Raw genomic sequence first — 22,156 nt, forward strand, 5'->3', positions numbered from 1 at the left:
CTTGAAATACAGGAAAAGGTAGAATTTTTTTGAAGGGAGATGCTTGCATGGAACTGTTTGGAGGTAAGGAATAGAATAAGAATAATTCTTTTTTGTCTCCTTCAATAAGTTTGGAACTTATTCAGCCCCCACCGATTGAAATTTTCATTCTTTCTTTAGGCACAAAAAATTAAGGTCCCATCCTCTAGAATCCTATAAATAAAAAAGTGAAAGCAAGAGTTGTACTTGTTTCCATTCTTACAATATATTTGGTTAAATGCAGTACTACAGAATAAGACCACTTGCCTTTGCCCTTGACTTGAACCTTGGTTAATGCAGTAGATTCTATCGTGTGAATTGGTACATATTTTTCCTTATGTAACCAGCTTTTCAATTTTCTGTTTAGTAATTTTTATCCATCATCAAGTTTCACTTTTCACTAACTAGTAACTTATAAGTCAATTTCAATTAGTTTATTTGACCAAAAATAAATTATTTGTTTAGTAAATGAACTTATTTAACTCATGGGTTTATAAACTAGTATTTGACAAACTATTTGAGGTAGCTTATGGCAACTAAGGGCTTATGTGATAGTGTTACACCTATGTGGCTCATAATGATAGAACCATGTATTTAGAGTTACGACTGATATACTATGAAACTGGTGAAACAAAAATTGAGTGATTATTGGCCAATTAAGGAATTATTATGCATGGTAGATTAGGCCAAATAGGAGCTCTAACTGCATGAAGATACCTGGTTAAACCACTATAAAAAATAATTAAAAAATGTAGTGGAATCTGATTCAGTTTTATTAAAACCATGCATTCCATAACGATGCATGTGTCAACTGCATGCAATTCTGCATTATTCAATTTGAAATATCAAATATGCAGTAGTACAATTAAGAGCAAGTGGTGTAGCACAAATAGTAGGTGATTAAATTCCATAACATTTCAAAGATTAAAAGCTAATTTGGAATAAATTTGATAAATGTTATATAACTCATAAACGACCAAACCACTTGTCATTTTGTGATCAGACATAAACAGAAGTAGAGGGTATTGATTATAAACCGTATCTGATATTCTGATACCCCATTTATTAGGTGCTAAATTAGACAAACATTTTTATAAACAACTTATAGAAACCATAAAAATAAATAGACAAAAGATTCCTTGAAGAGTATCTTCACATCACTTCTTGTTCTTGATTCTGATTTTTTGAGAATATTTAATGCAGCCAGAAGAATCTCATAGAGACTTTGGATAAAGTTAAAGTTGAGTTCCTAAGTAGTTTTCTTGCATGTGGGTTGGAATAAATTTGGCAAGAGATTGATTTGATCCTTTTTTTTAATTTTGATATCGAATTTGCTCCCTTACACGGACTTAATATCACCACCTGGCAAATTCTCCAAATCATGCATGAGAGACTAGAGCACATTTGAGTTGTTTTCTTTTTCTTTTTTCATTTCCAATTGATATGTTTTAATCAATATCTAAAAAAATGTCACATTTTCTGACTTTGTTTCTGGTTTACAAAACATTGAAAACACGATAATAATTTTGTACTGTTAGTAAATAAAAAACTAACTGGTAATAGTAACAGAAAACAAACAAAACATCCCTTATCATTTCACTGAACAGTTAATTTGACATTTGGTTGCATTGGAAAAAAATAAATGCATGTGAAATATTTTGAATTTGATGTTGTCATGTAAAGACAATGGTGTAAATTATTGGAGAACTATAATGAGAAATAACCTTTTGTGTTTATTTGTCTTGGTGGCTTCTAACAGTTGGTGGTTTAGTTTTATATGATCGTTGACTGTGGAAATTGAAGGTTCTGTTTGGCGGTGTCAATAAAGACTAACCTCATTTTTTAATGCAATCTATTGACTGGTGGATTATAATGTGATGCATGGTTAACTATACCAATTAATTAAGACTTTAATATATTAGCTCTCTTCATCTAATTTTCTTGTGTGATAACTTACCCGTCATTTTGAATAAGTAATTAATCTTTTTTGAGTTTATGAATGTTTTCTCAATAAACATTACTTACAGGAATTGAACTTTTAATATTTTGTTTATCTTAGTAATTTAGTAAGAAATTATATTACTAGACCAATACATTGTTGGTATTTAATAAACCTATTATTCATATATTAAGTGATTATAATTGACTAACAATATAAAAAGTTTTTACAAGTATATATATATATATATTAAATTCATTAATTAAAGTTTTCTAATAAGAGCTTAGTTAGCACAATTTAAGTATTTTATATTATGATCATAATATCACTATAATATAATAACAACCATGTATTTTTTGTTAAGATCGAAACTACGATATTCAATTGTAAACCATGTCGAGAGACAAGTTATTGACATCTACATCTTTTTTAAGTAATACAAGTTATATGATAACAAATATTTTTGTAATTTCCTTGATCTAAATATGAATGACAAAATGGAATGTTGATAAAGAATGAGGCATTAAAGATGTCATAAGCAAAACCATTATATATACTCACGAAAAAAATGTATACACTAATAATATATAAATTATATATTATTATTGTATTATTCATTATTAATATTTAATCATTATTAATTCTTTAAAAAAAATTAATTCAAATGAATGATGTGATAACTATGTATAATTTTTTCACACACTATATAATAAATTTGCTCTCACCCTTTTGCATGCTGCCAAATTGCCCTTACTACTTATCTACCTTTTTTCTCGTTGTTGAAAACAATAGATTACTTATCTTTTGTTAGGAGTATCCAAATCTTTACCCTCTAATATGGTGGGTGTCCCACCTGTGACATAGGACATAGATTTTTGTTCTCTGTTGTACTTACATTTTCCTTTCTTTTTTACAGATGTAATAGTAACATAGATTGAATGATAGATCTACTTTTGAGTGCAAGAAGAAACATTAAATGAGAATTGAAAGGGCACATGTGAAAAGTTGTATACAGCCAATTATGGAATATCGATACTTCAGAATGATTATCATAACAATATCTGATATATATCATATATGATATTTCAATACTTTTTAAATACATTTTTCTATATATATTTTTAATTATTTTACGATTTTTTTAAAATATCAATGTTGCATGTATACATGGTCAATCACTCAATCATGATGCAGAAATTATTTATTGGAATGGTTACTAGCTAGTTGTGGTTCGGTGGAGCAAACATGATGGTGTTGGTTGAAATGCAAAGTTAAGAAATGACCACGGAATGATATTCCTCACATGGAGAAGGAAAATAAAAGTAGTGAAAAGGAAAGTTTCAAAGATTCTTTGGAGTGAGAATATGAGAATCTTAACTCAGACTAAAGCCCATAATTAATATTCTCAAGCAAAGAATTTAGGTTATTCTTTTTCCTGGAAAGCCACAAAAAATGGGTTCTCACTTCCCCACCTATCTTTTCAGGTACTTAATGTAATAAGATGCCTTTCAAAATTCATTATGATTATTAGTATCATATACTTTGATTTAATAGTATTGTTATCATTTCTGAGAATTGCTATGTTTAGTTGTTTATGTTTTTAGTTAGATGTATATAAAGTTCCATTCAACTTTTCTTCCCATAATTGTTCTTAGAAGTGACCTGGTTGACATTAGAATACTGGTCCAACTCAATGTTGTTTAGTTCTCACTTTTATTGGATAACTCTAGTTCAACTACCTTTTCTACTTGTTTATCAGTTCCAATCTTAATTTTTTTATGCAACCCATTAATTCTTCACTTCTGAAGATATTCACATTTAGTTTAATAACCTAATTCCATTTTTATATTTGAAACTCGCTATTGTTTTATCATGATATATATGCAAATATACCCTACAGAGAAGAATAAATTAAAATTCCATATAAAATGATGGATTATATTCCCCACAAGTGATAGTCCTAGGTTAAGCTAGGTTGCTACTACCCCTTCACTGCCAGAAGAAAAAAGTAGTAACTAATAATGATTCAAAGATATCAAACAATATTAAAATGAAATGATAATAGGTGATAGCTGTGAATTGTGATAGTAGTGTGGTTTCTGGTGTTATTATTGAACAAATTATTTGGAGCTTGAGAACATCATTCTCAAATGACCCTTCCAAAACATAATAACTAAAAAAGCAATTAAAACCGAGAGATGAAGAGATCATCACAACACTCCTTCAACAAAAAAAGAGCCAAAAATAGAAAGATAAAAACAAACCAAAGTGCTAAGCCTCTAACTAAGTGGAAAAGAAAAACAACAAAAGTCCCCCACCATACAAAACTGAGATCAAACTGAAGAGAAAATCTATCACCAAAAAACATACTGCTCAAAGCATAGATGACAAAGGGAATTTAATATAAGTGGATGAATAGATAAAGATCTTTGATGAAAAAATAGTAATAGTAATAGATAAAGATTAAGTGATAGTATCAATACTAAATTTTAATATTATCAGAATACCTTCCTGGTTTACACAGCAAAAAACATGAAAGTCCCTAACCTCAGTAACAGATCCATTGGCAGCAGCAACAGTAATAAACAAAACATTTGTTGCTTTCACTGTGCGGGACCCCTTTCTAAGCAAATGGTATTTCCCAATTTCCATCCTTCCACCATTTCTCTCTATTTCCAATTACTACTTTTCACTTTCATATTTCCAATTACAATTTTCTGCAGGAAGCCAGTAACTGGACCATTCCCCCTTCCATCAGGGTTAGCTTTTCTATGGTCAATTTTCTTCTCAAAATTCAGTCTTTTTGTTGATTTTGATGTTTCGTTATTCAGCTATGGAACAAATATTGCTATAAACAACGAATTTATTTGATTTTTTATATGGGTTTTGAGAGCTTTTGATTGCTATCTGAGGGGTTTTAATTTCATGCAGATTGGTTCTGGCGTTGGTGGCACTACAAGTGCATTTTATGGATTCAACCAAGGTTTGTATTTTTTTTACTTATGCCTTTATTTTTGTGCATATATGCTGATAAATAAATATGTGCACATATGATATCTCTCACCATTAGGTTGCCATACTGCTAACCACAACTATTATCCCATAACAAGGATATGATATATTGTTACAAACTATGTCTTAAATCGTGTCTCGCACTAATGTAATGCAGTTATGCGAGTTGTCCATAGATGGGTAAAAGGACCAATGTGGTTGCATTTTCTTGTTGGTGTAAGTTTGTCGTGCCTTCCGTACCTTTTTTCGCACTCTGCAGTTCTCCTGCTTAACATATCACTTTACAGTTTAATATTATTGGTTTAATTGAGGAATTTGTACCATTGAGGTTGCAGTCATTCTATATATTGTGTATAATTCGTAATGCACTAGTGCCTTAAAAAAAGAAGTTAAATGTGTTTATTATGTAAGGTGAGAAACATTCTGTACTTTTTTCTAACTAATATATGGCCTTTTTCAACTTGTTAATATGGGATATTTTTTGCAAAATGGAGTATCTGAACATGAGTTCACAGGCATTCAAAAGTCTTTTACTCATATTATGAAGCAGAAATATTCTTAGGGCACTTTCATCCTTTTCCATGAAAATTATTACGACCATACTGGCTGAAACCTGTTTCTGATGAATTTCAGACACCACTAGTGTTAGTATTGATCTCTTCAGCCTGTGCAGGACTGGCAGGTGAATTTTTGGATGTGTTATTTTGCTTGGCTTTATGTTATATGGTCTTTATTGTGAGTTTAACATTGAGCTATATATGCCTAACTCGGTAGGGTAAGTTCCACAAATAAAGAATTACCCATATCTTTTTCTAAAAAAAAGATCTTACATTTACAAGAACTTATGTTCAAAAGTAAAAGTTTCTTGGTCATACTCCTTTTGTTCACGTTTTCAATGTTTAGAAGTGCTAATTAACCTTTCTTACATTTATGTATTTTGCTTTGTTGCTTAGTTGATAACTATGCTTTTGGAATAACTGCAGGTGGCGTTGTTCCTGCATTAGCACAACTTGTTTCCTCGTCTTATCATGCAGCAATGTCATCACCTCCTTCAGAGGACGATGAGATTCAGAAGTCAAGAACATCCTCTACTATCTAACATATATATATATATAATGCATACATAAAAATCTTGTATTCCCTCTATGATCATTCATTCATGCTGTGGAGTTGAGAGTTTCCTTTTTCTTGTGTAAACTAAGTTACTCACTTCAGCTCTAGTGCTCCATTATAAATAAAAATATGCTCAAAAAAATAAATTTTGGCCCATGCAGGTCTCGAACCTGCGACCTTCGCGTTATTAGCACGACGCTCTAACCAACTGAGCTAATGGGCCATGTTGAAATATAATCCTGATCACAAAATATAGTTACTTGTACGACTAGGTTTCCATTGTAAAAGTTGCAGCTAATAGCTTTCTTAAATCTAAGAGTGAGTTTTACCTGGATGGCAGAATGGTAAATCATATATATCTCACTGAAACAATGCATTTATATATAAAGTAATTATAAACCATTCAACATATATTGGATAAAACATGAGAAATTGTATAGATTGTAGGGAGAGAGTCCTGGGATTATTGAAGGGTCCTACTTTGTTGACAAAAAATGGAACCACATCTCCAACATTAGTTTAGCCATAGACATGGATGCAGTGTTGAAGTTGAAGCCAGATGCTGTGTTTTTTTTCAAAGTCAATGAATCAGAATGCATAGAGACACCAACACCAACTATGAAAACATTATTAATGTGAGTATGTGACATTAAACATTCAATGAAACTACATGGAATTGGTTCACCTTCTTTACAAATAGTTTTGGATCATAAGAAAATAATATCAACTCTACACTAAATACAAACATACCATAAAATGAAAAGGCGCACCAATAGTAAACAACACAACTGCAATAACTAAAACTAATTGTTTGATACTACTACCATTTGACAACACCATAGCCTACAATAAGAGTAATTAATTTTGCCAATTTATTTCTTTTACTGTTAATTTTAGAAAGCTACTATGCAAAGTAGCTTAAAAGACAGTAGAAATAATTTCAAATGTGATATTTGATTTCTCTAGAACAATTATTATATTGTACACTCATATCATATTGTACATGTTCCCAAAATCCAAGAAATTACCTCCCATGGCGAATAATTGTAGTATACATAAAAAAGTAGCTTAAAAGCTATAAGCTGACGTAAGGAGATATCAATTAGCCCCTTAATTTCCCAAAAAATTAATATTTTTGCTTCTCAATCTAATATATAATTAATTTTGACACACATATTCTATTCAATTATTATTTGACATTAGGAATGCAACATCACCAATATATTTAAATATTTCTAAGTTTAGTTTAAGTGATTGAAATACTTATATGACAAAATTGTAAGAATCTTAAGAATATTAGATATAGAACCTTAAGAATATTTTCTTCAAAATTTATACTTCTAACATTTGAAGAAACATTAAACTTAAATTTCTAACATCAATTTCCTTAAGGCTTAAATAACATCTTATGATATTTCTTACATTAAACCATTTAAATTTTTAAGATTCACTTTTAAAATTTGAATAAACTTATTCAAATTTTAAGATTCATTTTTTAATTTTGATTTCTTTTTTATATCATTAAAATAAAGATTCAATATGTATATACTCACAATGTAAATGATTTTTAAACTGTCAGCAAATCATCTATCATTCATACATTAATCTATTGACTCTCAATGATGAATAACATACTTAAATCTTAAACTCTTAAAATAATGGGAAGGGAAAAACACACCCTAACAAAATGTTAATAACACTTGAGGGACACATCAATTTACCTCAAGGATCAAATATTAAATTTTGTGATAACATAGGATAATAATATTTGGAGGGATTTTTTTTAGTACTATCAAGGATTTCTTTTCACCTTTTAATTAAGGATTTCCTTTCACCTTTTAGTTAAGGATTTCTTTTTATTTTTTGGCTAAGGAACAAATCTTTTTCAGACACATAATTATTTCTCCCAATAATTATCACCCACATGAATAAAATCATTAATCTTTTAATTATCTCACAGATCTAATGAAATTTTATGCCAATTAAGAAAAATCTTGTTGGTCTAAAAGATTGTTTCTCACAAGGAATACCATCTCTTATAAAAAAACAACAAAAAACAAAAAAAACAAGTATAATTTTGGTTTTACATATGACACAGAAGTCAATGCTGATTATGTTGTGTTCTCTTTCAATTGTAGCTCAATACCTAGTACTAGTCTTAGGTTAGCCACGGATCTTTCTCCTTACGTTTCGCTTTCCTTTCTTCTCTTTCCATAACCAACCATCTCATTCTCAACACATCCACCCCTTCATCCTCTCTTTTTCACTCTTCAGGTAACAATCCATTTCTCTCTCCATCTCAATTTTACCATTTTCTCTCTTTCTCCTAACAAAATCATCGTTTTTAGTTGTTTTTTTTAAATTATTTAGTTTCAATTCTGATTCTAATTTCCCAATTCCCATTTTTACCTGCTTTAATTTTATCTTACTTTAGTTTGAGTGATAAAATAAATTGATGATGTTGGTCATTTGAATTGAATTGCTTATGTGACAAGCATTCATTGAAGCTTCTGCTATTGTTTTGCATCTTCAATTTCACTCTTGAATTGAAGGGCTTAGGAAAAAAACACTTTTTTCGTCCTTATTCTTGCTTGGCAACAAAAGCACACAACATAGTTGATATATTGTTTGTGAGAAGCTCTGCAAGTTGCAAAATTGTTTGATGGACCAGCTTCCTGTTGAAGTCATTGGGAACATACTATCCCACCTAAGTGCTGCCCGCGATGTAATCATAGCCTCTGCAACCTGCCGCAAATGGAGGCACGCGTGCTGTAAACACCTCGATACCCTCTCCTTCAGTTCCAAAGATTGGCCTATTTACCGCGATATGACAACTACCCGCATCGAGATTTTGATCACACAAACCATTTTTCAGACATCAGGGTTGCAGGCCCTCTCCATTTTGATGGAAGATGTGGGTGAATTCTCGGCCTCAACCGTTATTGCTTGGCTAATGTACACCAGGGAAAGCTTGAGGCAGTTGTTTTATAATGTAAAGACTATACCTAATGTTAACATTCTTGAAATATGTGGCAGACACAAGCTGGAAATACTAGACCTAGCTCATAATTCCATTGCTGGGGTTGAGCCTAATTATCAGAGATTCCCTTGTTTGAAATATCTTTCCTTGAGTTATGTCAGTATCTCAGCATTGGATCTGCATCTTTTGGTGTCTGCATGTCCAAAGATTGAAGCTTTGGAACTTGTCAATCCAGAGATTGCAATGTCTGATGCACAGGTGACGGTTGAATTGAGTAGTTCAACTCTGAAGAGAGTATATGTAGAAGCAATCAGTTTGGAAAAGTTAATATTGGAGGCTGATGGTATTGAATGTTTGTACTTGAAAGATTGTGCACTTGAGGTTTTTGAACTCATTGGCAAGGGTACCTTGAAGCATTTCAAGATTGACGATGTTAGTGTTATACATCTTGATATTGGTGAGACAATTGAGAATCTTGAGATTGTGGATATCAGCAACTTCACAATTATATGGCCGAAATTCTACCAGATGATTTCAAGATCGTCGAATTTAAAGAAGCTTCGGCTTTGGGATGTGATGTTTGACGATGAGGATGAGGTTGTAGATTTAGAAACAATTGCCACTTGCTTTCCTCACCTGAGCCATTTATCATTAAGTTATGATGTAAGAGATGGAGTGCTGCACTATGGTTTACAAGGCTCTTCCTGTCTGGAGAATGTTGTTGTCTTAGAGCTTGGTTGGACTGTGATCAATGAGCTTTTCTCTCACTGGGTTGAGGGGCTGCTTAAGCGATGCCCCGATCTCAAGAAGTTGGTCATTCATGGGGTTGTTTCAGAGGCTAAGACTGATGAAGAATGCCAAATGTTAGCCAATTTTACAACATCCGTGGTTGAGCTGATGAGGATATACACAAATGTAGATCCACATTTTAAGTATGAATAGGATTCTGTTAATACCTTGTTAATAGTCAGTTTCTTCTTTTAAGTCTAATTGTCTAGGGATATTTGCAATTGCAGGTAACTTACAGAATCGAAGAGTTTATGCACCACCTTTAACTTATTAATTGGTTGCAATCTTTATTTAAAATTTGTGACTGACCTTCAATGATGGTAGATGTTTAGTACTTCGATAATGTGTTCGCAAAGGCAAAGGTGATTAATCAATCCATAAATTTTGCACTGTTAGATGCGCTTTGATAATCTTCAATTTATAAAAAAAGCCTCTTTCATTACCATTGCTATGGATTTACTTTTGAGGGAAGAGAGGAGTTTTAATGGTGAATACCGAATACCGGCATTGGAGAGGCTTTCAATGGTAACCATAACCTTTGAATTTCAGAATTGTGTTTCTCTTCTATGTAAATCTATTTTATTATGTGAATTGGTCAAGTTGTGCATGCTTGTATTACCCTGAACTTGCTTTTTGCATGCTTTGTTTTAATATTTTGATATCTGTTGGCCCTGTTAATCACACATTATACTGTTCTTGGATGAATTGGTCAACTTTACCCATTTTATTCCTAGGACATGTTTTGGTTGTCTTTCCTTCTCTTGGGTGCTTTGTGCATTTCTTTGCAGCTTCATGGACAGTTGTGTTGCTCCACTGGTCCACTCTATATTGCTATGGTGCTGTGTTATTAAGTAATGATGTTAATGATCAAATTGTTCTCCATTATAATGTTGAAGTATTAACTTCGATTTTCTTATATGTCTGAGTAAAAGAAGTTGTGTTTATTTAACAATTTAAAGGTGTGTACTTATACATTGAATTATGTATTGTGAACGCTTAATTATTATTTTTTTCTCCTGTATAATGACATGTATGATTATAAGAATGACATACCGTTGAATAAGTTTGCAATTGTTTTTTAATATTTTTTAAATTCTTGGATACTCATAGATCCGTTGGGTACTTAAGAGATTTGCAAATTAGTCTTGGTCTCAGCCCAAATCTGATTTGGTAGCCAAATTGTCACATCTAATAATGAATATATGTATAATGAATGTTTATTTTTGGTCTATGGATAAGTGACATGATTGCAAAGTAAAATAAAATTTTATTTTCTAGTGAATCTCTGTAAGTTAAAGAGGTAGATATATGTAATGCTAATACATATGAATTGTTACTCTTTACTTCTGTCCACTCACCGACTTTTAGAGTAAAGCTCTCATAAGTAAAAAAAAAAAAGTAAATGTATGCAATAAATATGAATTATTATTTATTTTTGGCCTATACGAAATTACGAATATCCCATGTGCTTGTAAAGTGAAATAAAACTTTATGATGCAATGATTTCTCTCTATCTCATATGCTTGTAAAGTGAAATAAAACTTTGTTGCAACAATTTCTCTCAATTTTTTAGAGTGATAACCAAAATAGAATTAGCTAAGGTTTTGTCTTTCTAATATTCATAACTCATATATCATTTTAGTGGTATAATTTATGGCTCTTCCTACATTGGAGAGATGAAAGAAGAAATAACTCTTCATTAACCAATCATAATTTTATAAAATAAAAAAACTAAAAGGATAATTAGTTAGAAGGAGTATGCATATATACTTATGAGAGCTAATAATCTCACCCAAGAAGAGAATGAGAAAAATCGTAGCATCTTCTTAAAATTTAAATAATGGCACACACACATTTCATGTCTCACATTATTACTTTGTTTTCTTTCGTTACTTTTTTTCCTTTTTTATGTACTTGTCCGAAGCTTAAAAACAAAAGACTAACTGGTAGTAATTAAACATAACTTTAAAATCTGTATACTGAGTCTTTTACATTGTCAGTACATCATCAATCATTGATTTGTTTTACTTTTGTTTGAGAGTCAATAATAGTTAACAAATCAAGGGTGAATGATGTGCTGACAGTGTAAAAAACTCTATCGGTGTATAGATATTAAATTCATTAAACATTAGTAAAAATATGCATATGCTTAACCAATGGCAATATGAGATCATGTAGCACATTAAGCTCATACTTTAGATTTATTCACCCTCTCACAAATTTTAATTTTGTCCATTTTCAAACAAAAAATGGAATACCATACAGCTACAGAACTACTTCATTTATTATTTTTATTTATTATTATTATTTGATGAAAGTGATCTAGATAGATTGAAATAAAAATGATTGGGTCAACGTCAACCTGCTAGAGATGCCCACTAAACAAAAATGAATTAAAAAGAAATGACAGTTGCATTAATATATAATTTTAGTTGTTCACATGAAATATTAATGAAACCTGATGAGTAATAGGTTCTATGTTGATTTTTCTGACATCCCGAAAGATTGGATGGTTCATGCCTTTATGTTGTGTATCAAATTTGTTATTTATTTATTTTTATTTTTTGTACTATCAATGATATTCTCTTACCTTACGGATAAGGAAGTAATCCCTTTTGAATTCGTGGTTGCCCCTCCTAACAAGTGTGTTCTTTAGAATCAAACTCTTGACTTTTTGATCATTCTAAGGATCTCGCAGAGTCTTACACCACTAGATCAATGTGTGTCTTTTATTTTATTTATGAGGATTGAATATGACCCAAATTTTGTTGAATTCAATGAAATGAACTAATCAAATTCAATTGCTTTCATGTTTGTTTATTGTTGAAGGAGGAAGTCTTCTCATACATTCATATTATCAAATATGATAAATTTAACATCAAAACTTATTACATACCAAATTATATGTGCTGGGGTACTTCCAATAATTGGCTTATTAAAGCTATGGTCTATTTGAAGACCCTCTCAGTTAATCAAAATATTTTTTTTGAAGACTCACATAATAATATTTGTTTGATCAGCAAATGACCATTCACCTATTAAAGAATGAAAGGCAATGGTCACACCAAGTGCCAAAAACCATTATTGATGAAAATACTATAGCATGTGCATTAAAATATTAATGAATACACTTTTAGTTCCTTGCTTAGACGACAAGTAATGACATAACATAATCCATAATCAACAATGGAATAATTATTTCTGGCATGAATTAATTTGATGAAGACCAATCACCTCTCTAGAGACAGGGAAACAATTGTGCTCAGAGAATTACAGCTAAAGGTTATGCTAGATTGGTGGAATGATATGTTGTCTAAAATCTTCACAAAAACATTTCCATGTGAAGAACATATGTATGTAAGGTATATTTGGAACAATGGTTTATATACTTAAAAACATATTGACCTAGTCCTATAAAGTATTTATATTTTGAGGTAAACCACTTTTTTAAGACCAATCATTAGCATCATAAAGGAATAATTGGTAGGAGTAGGAGGCATATTACATATAAAAAAGGTATTAGATGAGCACAAGATATATAATATTAAATTTTACCTCTTTACAAGGTAGATCCATCATCCCTCTTTTTCTATATGTTTCTTCTATATTTGCATATAAGATGTAGTATATGGTATATAGTATAAGTTAGATAATAGACCTGTTCCTCAATAGTGTTGGCCATGGACTTAAGATACAATGTATGAGGTTTAAGCTAAAACATAAACTACATATCTAATGAAGGATTTTTGTGATACCAATTAGAAACTTAAACGAAATTAAGTTGCAAGTATTCATGATTGTCGTGTTTAGTATAATGTTTTACAAACATGCATCTATAAGTAGAAAAGAATCTTAATGTGGCATGGTTTTAGGTGATGATAGGGAATGGATGTTGACCTATCAACAAAGGGAATAATACCAAACAAATCCATCTCAGAGCTGGGATTAAATACACAAAGTGGATATGCTTATTGAATATTAGTCTAATGTTTTGGTTGAAAGGGTATGAGGCACAAGTTTATGTTGTGATGTGTAAAAGATCTCACTTAGACCTTAGATGTAAAAATATGAAATTCATCACCTCATAGGCATAAAAAAGATGAAGACTAAATAACCTTTCTCTTTTAATCCTTTTATGACATCTTAATAAGGAAAACACACAATTTGTCTCATCTTGATTTTATGGTAAATTTATCATACTTATTAAATTTATATCGAATCAGTCCATTTGACTGCTGAGTCAGTAAATTTATTGATTGAACCGACCGTTTCCACGGGTGAAGGGGTAAATTCATTGCTTTTGATAGGTAACTAAATATGCATGACTTTTTCCTTGTAAAAGTACATGCAGCCAAGAGGATACCCCTATGATAGAACCAATAAGAAAACATAGGCGGTTAGAAGAGAGAGAGAGTGGAGTAGGAGTCAGTGATTCTAGTGATTTCTTGGAGGACCCTACCCTTAAAATTTTGATAAATTTCTTTAGTACTTTATCCATTTTTAACTTATATTTCAGGACCCTTTCAAAGTCCAAAAGTTCATAGAGCCAGAGACAAGTTTGCAAATTGTTATTAGGACAAGATTTGAGGGTACCACACTAGCACAACAGAATGAGTTCCTCAATCTGAAATAGTTAGTACTTGGTTCAGTGATAAAGCAAGCCAAACAAACTTATCAATCAGGTTTCTTCCTTAAGAAGGAGAAAAAGAGAGAGATAGAGACACTACATAAAAAGATAAAAGTTATAAAGAGGGAGCATATATGAGAAAAGGACTTGACCCTCTTGTTGTGGCAACTTATATATTGTTTTGACAAGAAAGCTTTGATCTTTCTATGCTGTGCGAACCTTTCCATATAGGATCATTTTTTCCTTAACAATTCCAAATAAAACTGAGGTAAACACATGAATTTTCTGATTTTCATACACATAGAATTTTATGCCTATAACTGTAACACTGGGGTGTTACAATAACTATATATAAAACTATTATAGTCGCAAGCACATACATGTAAGTTTTGATCATATTCTTCAACTTTGGCAATCAAGTTTTTTTTCTTCTTGTGAATTGAGTTTCTACTAAATGACAATCATGGATTTTCAGCTTCAGGGAAGATGAGAAAAATCTGAATAGTCTTGCATGGAGAGCCAAAGAATAGGACAAATGGAGTTATCTGAGTCAGGGACTTCAAGTCACCATGTCTCTTATGGAGTTCTTCATCATGGGATTAATATTCCTACATCAAGCTTAATGTATTCTTTAACAACTTCTGTATATAAATTCTTCAAACTTTTCTATCATATATAACTGAATTCCAATTCTTATATATATGTTTTTTCCTTCATTTTTACAAATTTGCTTTATTCTAATTTCATGTTTTTATTTATTTTTCTTTGTTTCTTAGGAATCAAGGGTCTGATTTTGATTTTAGAGAGCTGGAAGAGGCAATGGTTCTGCAAGGAATTAAGGCTAGAAATGATGAAGCCAAAGCAGGTATGTACATATTTCCCTTTCCATGGTTTACCCTTTTTCTGTCATTACATAAGCACAACCAACTCTTTCCAAAAAAGCATAGAAAGAAGAATGGTGATGAGAGGTTTGAATATGTCTAAAGATTGCTGAGTTAGGATAAGTTACCATTTCCAATACCATAATGATTCTGAGGCCATACACTTGGATGGCATGGGGTTACAATATTGGAAACCAGACTTTCCTTGCATGATTTTCTTTCTGATTCTCTCCATAACTGCTGAAAAAGAGATATTTGGTTCCTCCATCTTTTGATATAAATTGTAAAATCCTTAACCCTTTATTTTTTGGTTGATCTTCTAAGATTTTCCTTTGTTGATTCTTGCAGCTTTATCCACAGGCAGGCCTGCTGCTACACTAGAAATGTTCCCATCATGGCCAATGAGATTTCAGCAAACCCCTAGAGTATTAGTCTCTTTCTCACTCACTTCTCTATCTTTGACCAATAAATTCATATACATAAAGATGCTTTAATAGTACTAGTAGTACCTTTTGTTGTTGTTGTTGTTGTTGTTGTTGTTGTTGAGAAGTACATGGTTCAATTTCAATCCCTCCTTTTCAAAAGTTCACTATTATTTCATAATTGGCTTTGACTAAACACTTGTAAAAATGAAATACTTTGTTTGTGTTTGGCATCTTAATTGAAATACAGGGAAGTTCAAAGTCAGGAGGAGAAAGCACTGATTCAGGATCAGGAGTGAACACTTTTTGTTCAAGCAAAACAAGTGAACCACCACAGTTTGACACAGAATCTCCAATAAGTAAAAAGGCATCTTCTTCAGATCAACATCATCAGGTTTTTGATCAGCAAAGACAACAAAACCAACTTCAACAACAACCTGAGCTTATGCCATTTGATGCCTCAAGAACAGGCCCATCACTGAATCAATCACCTGCCAAATCAACACAGGATAAGGTTCTTAATGCAACAACTATTCTTTTCAGTTTTCACTATTTATCTCAGTTCTGTTCTCTCTTTCTATGTGACCAAAACACTAACTACTTAGCCTTATTAATTAATGTAACTATTACTACTGTTTTGGCCTTTTTCTCTATCTCTTTTTCTCTTTCTTCTGTGTATATATCTTCACTAAAGAACAGCACAGATCCCAACAACTCTCAGAAAATCAAACCAACAGAGTCTTCCTGATTCCTGAATGATTTTCTGATGAACTTCCGACATGAAATATTAGAAAGAGAAATAGAGAGTAACGTGACAAAAGACTAACAAAAATACAAAGTGAGAATCTTTTCAGTACAAATCATATTTTTTGTACAACTAAATTTCTCAGTGAATTTTTATGTGACTCTAACAAGATACCAATAAAGCTAAAATGAGTATATAAATTTATAAACATGTGAAAAGGAATATACTCATGGTGTATGTCAAATCTATATCCACATTATAAATAGCAGAAGTCTTAGAGTACTTATCAATGTTAATAGTGACCTACACCCACTTTCACTGAAGAACAAGAACACTTGGTTTTTTCTTTCTCCCAAGTTACTCACACCAAATTAACAATGGCGAATGATGATGCTTTTTGTTATCCACATCACATTGATGATTGCATGCCTCTTCAAGAGAAATGGCCCAATAAGGGGTCTTTGCATTCAGAAAAACTTCCTAGAAATTCTGTGAGCACTCTAATATTCATTTTATCTGGCATTCTTGGTTGAAACTATAGTATCTCTAAGTTTTACTTTTAACAACTTCCATTCCTCTAAGCTAGGATATGAATTTGAGCCATGTTGAACATTTTTTTTCACATTTCCCTCTTTGATTATGGCTACATTTTCCTGGTTTTCTAGTCCATTATTGTAAACTATGTTGAGTACTTTAAAATTTGGGTTTACCTCTACTTTCTAACCTTTCCCCTCTGAAATAATCACTTTTTTAAGATAAAAATAGTAACTTTTGGGTTATTTCTATTGCAGAAGAAAGGAGTTGGATCCATATCAGAGAAGCCACTTGATGCAAAGGTTTTGAAATTTGAATATCACATACACTTAACCAATATTTATTTATACTTACACTATAGTACTATACTATATATTATATATCATGTATTATATTCCAAAGTGTTCTGGTTCCATGATTTTTACATATACATAAGAGCTAAGCCAAGATTTTGGTGTTTTATTTTGTTTCAGACACTGAGACGTTTAGCACAGAACAGAGAGGCAGCAAAGAAAAGCCGTCTGAGGAAAAAGGTGTGTGTCCCATCACATATTCTACTATACAAATATAGTTAGTTTATTAGGAATAGTTTATTTCTATATTATACTGAAAAGTGAGACCTTAAAGAAAAGAAAGTGTGTAAATGTGGTTGATCCTTCTCTATATATTGTAACAGGCTTATGTGCAGCAACTAGAATCAAGTAGATTAAAGCTTAACCAACTTGAACAAGACCTTCAAAGAGCACGTTCTCAGGTATATATATATATATAAGACAAACACATAAATATATGCTTCTATAGTTCATTATTTTCATAGTGTAGTTCCTTTTCTTTATTTTTTATTTTTTATTTTTTTTGCTTTTTAACTTCTGATGGTTATTATTTGTGTTGTATTATTTAATAGGGCATGTTCTTGGGTTGTGGTGGCACTGGTGGAAATATAAGCTCTGGTGAGTTTAACTGTTGTATTTTTGTGTTGATTTAAATGCAGCTTCATTTCTGATACCTCAACTAGGGAAAGATAAAAATTTGCAAGAATATTATAAAAATGATTATTATTGAAAAGCTTAGGATAATGCATGCTTGAAGCATTCTGTAGTGGTAATCTTTTAATTCTTTTGACTTTTTTTTGTACTTCAGAAAATGGAACATGCCTTTTTAAAAAAAATGGAACATGAAACAAATAAATAAGAATCTTTGTCAGTACATGTTACTTGTTGTTATGTTGTGCACGAAAAAAAGTTGTAAAAAAAATGTGCCAAAAATGTTGTGCACGTAACCACTTCTTTTTATGATATATAAATCTTTTAAATCTAAAAATAAAAAGTCAGATTTTGATATTGAGAACCCCTTCAAAATCTAGAATAAGCTGCAGAATCTCAGAATTTGACCAAAATCTGTGGCCTAACTTTTCGCGTTTGAATCGTGTAATAAAATAGGCCAAGATAAAAAATAACCAACCATTATTTAAATATGATGGGCTACCATATTAAAATGTAATAAAGATACAAAAGTCTAACGATCATTTCCTCAAGACATATGTATATGTTCTATAATATAAAGGCTAGTAATTGTAAAATATATTTATATATATATATATTATAAACGCTAGTTTAAAAGTTTTAACTTGACACGTGGCAAAAATAAAAATCCAACAATCTTGATTTTAATTCATTTTTAATAAAATAAATTATAATTTTTATTTCTTCTTAAAATTTAGTATTGGATTGAGTACATGAGAGGAGTTGGGTTCCACTTTGGGATGAAAAGGGAAAACAGTAAGCATTAAGATTAAAAATAATACCAAATTAAACCACAAGTCACAAATGTTTAACCTTAATACTAAAAATATTTATCATTTCATATTGGCCTAAAAAATAATACCATATCATACAATAGCAATATTATTTATTAATAATTAGCTACTAGTAACAAGTGGAACTTTGTGTTGTATATATTATTGTAGGAGCTGCAATGTTTGATATGGAGTATGGTAGATGGTTAGAAGATGACCACCGGATGATGGTGGAGCTCCGGGCCGGGCTGCAGGCGCCGCTATCGGACAATGAGCTAAGAGTCATGGTGGATGGATATCTTTCTCATTATGATGACATATTCCGGCTGAAGGGGATGGTTGCAAAAACAGATGTATTTCACCTTATTAATGGCATGTGGAACTCCCAAGCTGAACGTTGCTTCCTTTGGATTGGTGGTTTTAGACCCTCCGAGCTCATCACTGTGAGAAATATAAATTATTACATGGTTCAGGACTGATAGTACCAAACACATCTCATTATAAAGTACTTTTGATTTAAGATATTCTAATTGTAATTATAATATATATTTGTTAAATGTACGTAGTTATGAAATGAATAAGGGTTCCTATGATCTAGGGAAATATTGGCAATGAATATGATACATGTAATGTTTGTTTTATTAATTTAATAATGTATGGTTTTGGGTGATAGATGTTGATACAACAATTGGAGCCACTAGCGGAGCAGCAAATAATGGGAATGTATGGACTGAGGCATTCATCACACCAAGCGGAGGAAGCTCTATCTCAAGGCCTTGAACAACTGCAGCAGTCTCTCGTTGAAACCATCGCCGGCGGCCCCGTCGTTGACGGTGTTCAACAGATGATGGTGGCCATGGGCAAGCTTTCCAACCTTGAAGGATTTCTACGTCAGGTAATTTTAAATCTTACATCTATATCCACATATATAAATATAAAGAAACAAAATAATAATAACTTGGGTTGATGAAAAAATGTCATATTATATATTGAAGTGCTTAATTTGTTGTAGTTTTTTATACTTTCATTTATATATGTTACTTAATTTTAAAATTATTAATATAACTATATAAATGAGCATATACTAATATATAAAAAATTTGTGGAGAGGTTGACTTATGTGTCAAAGTTCATTTGCAACAAATTTCTATTTGACTAAGGACATGGGAAAGAGCATTGAATATGTTTGTGTCAAAATTAGATTTGAATTGTACAAACGTTATCAACCTGTCAGTTTAGTTTTCAAATCGCAATTGGTTTAAGAAATTAGCTTAGAAATGTGATTTTTATTTATTTTTTGACTTGAAACTTTTTGTATGACACATGATTAATAATAGCTGAAATGTTAGCTTCTATCCATTCGGTTTCTTTTGTTCATTTCATTGGTTCTATGCATGATTTGCCCCGCAATTCTTATACCAATCTCATCTATTTTTTATTTCTACACACATCTAAAAAATTTATTCAAAAATCAAAAGACAATTTAAAGTATATAACGATAAGCATTATATTGTTTATTATTTTGCTACGCATAAAATTTGGAGTACTGTAGATATTTATGAAGCTTTTCCATCTTAAATTGTTTCAATCACAAGTTGGTTTTAGAAAGTGATAGCTGGATTTTTAATCATAAACCCTAGCTAGACTTATTATAATTTTAAAACCAAACTCCCATTTTACACAATTGTTTAGTCTATTAGAAACCGTCCAGTTAATAAATAAGACAAGCTTATCAGTTTCAACTTTCAACCCCTTTGAAATCATGGTGCTATACGTAATGCATTCCTGGATTATGGACAACCCATATTAATTATTTTATAGTAGTTAGTTGGGTTTGATTTCCCCCACTTTATATTATATAGAAGTAGCTATGAATCAATTATCATAATCTTTCTCTCTGACTTATTGTTTTGTTAACTCGGCTTGTTGCTTAATTTATTAAATGTATATATCTCAATCACTCAATAATTCATGTTTGTTATTAAATTGAAGGCTGATAATTTGAGGCAACAAAGCCTTCATCAAATATGTCGATTATTAACAATTCGTCAAGTTGCAAGGTGTTTTATTGTGATCGGAGAATATTATAGTCGTCTTCGTGCTCTCAGTTCTCTTTGGACATCAAGGCCACGAGAGTAAGACATAATTCAACAACTTCTACATTTTTTGTTTTTTATTTACGTAAATAAATGTCAATATCATCTATTATACATTTTTAAACAAATTAAATAAATAATTAGTCACATCAATTTTTGTTTAGATGTCAATTTCTATATTATTACTTATTTGGGTTTTGGTTATTGCTTCCTTATAAAATCTATTTAATAAGATATGAATCTTTAAGAGGTTGATGCCTCATCTGGGCCGTCATTTTATATTAATCTCTATTTTTATATAATTAGAATGTTTTTTATAGTTTAAAATTAGTAAGGGATAACGACCAAATTTTATTTTCAAAATAGATTAATTATTTAGGAATTGATTTTTCTATTTCATATCAACATCTTCCTTTAATTTGATGGTCTTGATTTCTTTTGCCATGTGCTTACAAGTTTGAAGAACATAACTTAAATATGTGCAACTTCTAAATTTGTTCCATACCCATAAATAAGTCAATATAAAAAATAAAATTGTGATATCCATTTCCTTTGTTGTATTGAAACAGGACCTTAATGGGGGATGATAACTCATGCCAAACAACCACCGACATGCAAATGGTTCAAGCATCTCAGAATCATTTCCAGAGTTTCTGACATATGTGTAATTATTAAAAACCAATTAATGAGCAGAAAAGTTGCTGATGCGAGTGGATTTATTTGGGCTGATTAATTAGAAAGAAAAGTTGTCAGCGTCATCAAGAAGAATATGTATATATTGCTTTTTATTTTCTTGTGCCTTTATGTTTTATTGTAAATGGATTTCGAGTTTCATGTCCATGATGAGGAAACTTCAACTTTAGCTAACAAAAGATTAGAGTTATGGAAAAGATAAATGTGACGTGTGGGATGCATAGGCAATCTTATAAATGTGACATGTGGGAAAAGATAAGCAAGGGTAGTTATTTTATTACAACTTATTATCTTTATATTTATTTATTATCTTTAAGAAACCTTTTACCTAAACGCCAATAGCTAGTTGATCACATAACTTTCTATAATATCTTTATTAATTTGAAGTTGTTGAATATTTGATTTTGGTCTAATTAAATTAGATGGGACAATATATGATAGGGAATATTGATAAGAGTGACATAAAGGAAGATACATATTCTTTTTTATGTTGACATAGCCTATGTATATTA

The 22,156-nt window shown here is 31.0% G+C and overlaps 3 protein-coding genes and 1 non-coding gene across 9 annotated transcripts; 3 read left to right on the plus strand and 1 right to left on the minus strand.

The window, feature by feature from the left end:
• Positions 4,299 to 6,068, plus strand: LOC109354172. 2 transcript variants are annotated; one of them, XM_019596516.1, is made up of 6 exons: positions 4,299 to 4,591; positions 4,681 to 4,731; positions 4,889 to 4,940; positions 5,127 to 5,185; positions 5,603 to 5,651; positions 5,953 to 6,068. In XM_019596516.1, the coding sequence occupies exons 1-6, from the start codon at positions 4,490 to 4,492 to the stop codon at positions 6,066 to 6,068; spliced, it is 429 nt and encodes a 142-aa protein (XP_019452061.1). In that variant the 5' UTR covers positions 4,299 to 4,489. The 2 variants fall into 2 exon arrangements, 1 of the variants encoding a protein (XP_019452061.1); XR_002108514.1 differs by lacking the exons at positions 4,681 to 4,731; positions 5,127 to 5,185; positions 5,603 to 5,651; positions 5,953 to 6,068 and having other exon boundaries at positions 4,561 to 4,591; positions 4,889 to 5,103.
• Positions 6,232 to 6,305, minus strand: TRNAI-AAU. The gene has a single exon. It is a non-coding gene; the product is annotated as a tRNA-Ile (tRNA).
• Positions 8,209 to 10,192, plus strand: LOC109353474 (F-box/LRR-repeat protein At1g67190-like). Of its 3 annotated transcripts, none has more exons than XM_019595764.1 (2): positions 8,209 to 8,356; positions 8,635 to 10,192. In XM_019595764.1, the coding sequence occupies exon 2, from the start codon at positions 8,745 to 8,747 to the stop codon at positions 10,002 to 10,004; it is 1,260 nt and encodes a 419-aa protein (XP_019451309.1). In that variant the 5' UTR covers positions 8,209 to 8,356; positions 8,635 to 8,744; the 3' UTR covers positions 10,005 to 10,192. The 3 variants fall into 3 exon arrangements, with proteins under 3 accessions (XP_019451309.1, XP_019451310.1, XP_019451311.1); XM_019595765.1 differs by having other exon boundaries at positions 8,687 to 10,192; XM_019595766.1 differs by having other exon boundaries at positions 8,209 to 9,766; positions 9,865 to 9,946.
• On the plus strand, positions 14,212 to 21,841 carry LOC109353289 (transcription factor TGA2.2-like). Of its 3 annotated transcripts, none has more exons than XM_019595502.1 (13): positions 14,212 to 14,746; positions 14,954 to 15,102; positions 15,255 to 15,343; positions 15,708 to 15,790; positions 16,032 to 16,295; positions 17,318 to 17,362; positions 17,534 to 17,593; positions 17,737 to 17,814; positions 17,965 to 18,010; positions 19,027 to 19,298; positions 19,529 to 19,750; positions 20,848 to 20,990; positions 21,521 to 21,841. In XM_019595502.1, exons 2-13 carry the CDS (start codon positions 14,990 to 14,992, stop codon positions 21,606 to 21,608), a joined length of 1,503 nt encoding a protein of 500 aa, XP_019451047.1. In that variant the 5' UTR covers positions 14,212 to 14,746; positions 14,954 to 14,989; the 3' UTR covers positions 21,609 to 21,841. The 3 variants fall into 3 exon arrangements, with proteins under 3 accessions (XP_019451047.1, XP_019451049.1, XP_019451048.1); XM_019595503.1 differs by having other exon boundaries at positions 14,213 to 14,746; positions 15,708 to 15,784; XM_019595504.1 differs by lacking the exon at positions 17,318 to 17,362.

This window comes from Lupinus angustifolius, chromosome LG08, assembly GCF_001865875.1.
Source record: "Lupinus angustifolius cultivar Tanjil chromosome LG08, LupAngTanjil_v1.0, whole genome shotgun sequence".
In the NCBI taxonomy this organism is placed as follows: Eukaryota; Viridiplantae; Streptophyta; class Magnoliopsida; order Fabales; family Fabaceae; genus Lupinus; species Lupinus angustifolius.

Bases quoted from the DNA above. Each gene is read 5' to 3' on its own strand.
- LOC109353289 (XM_019595502.1), top strand. From the start codon at position 14,990: ATGGAGAGCCAAAGAATAGGACAAATGGAGTTATCTGAGTCAGGGACT. The intron at 15,103-15,254 runs GTATTCTTTAAC...TTTGTTTCTTAG, and splicing joins ATTCCTACATCAAGCTTAAT to GAATCAAGGGTCTGATTTTG. The intron at 20,991-21,520 runs GTAAGACATAAT...GTATTGAAACAG, and splicing joins TGGACATCAAGGCCACGAGA to GACCTTAATGGGGGATGATA.
- LOC109353474 (XM_019595764.1), top strand. From the start codon at position 8,745: ATGGACCAGCTTCCTGTTGAAGTCATTGGGAACATACTATCCCACCTA.
- LOC109354172 (XM_019596516.1), top strand. From the start codon at position 4,490: ATGAAAGTCCCTAACCTCAGTAACAGATCCATTGGCAGCAGCAACAGT. The intron at 4,592-4,680 runs GTATTTCCCAAT...AATTTTCTGCAG, and splicing joins GACCCCTTTCTAAGCAAATG to GAAGCCAGTAACTGGACCAT. The intron at 5,186-5,602 runs GTAAGTTTGTCG...GATGAATTTCAG, and splicing joins GGTTGCATTTTCTTGTTGGT to ACACCACTAGTGTTAGTATT.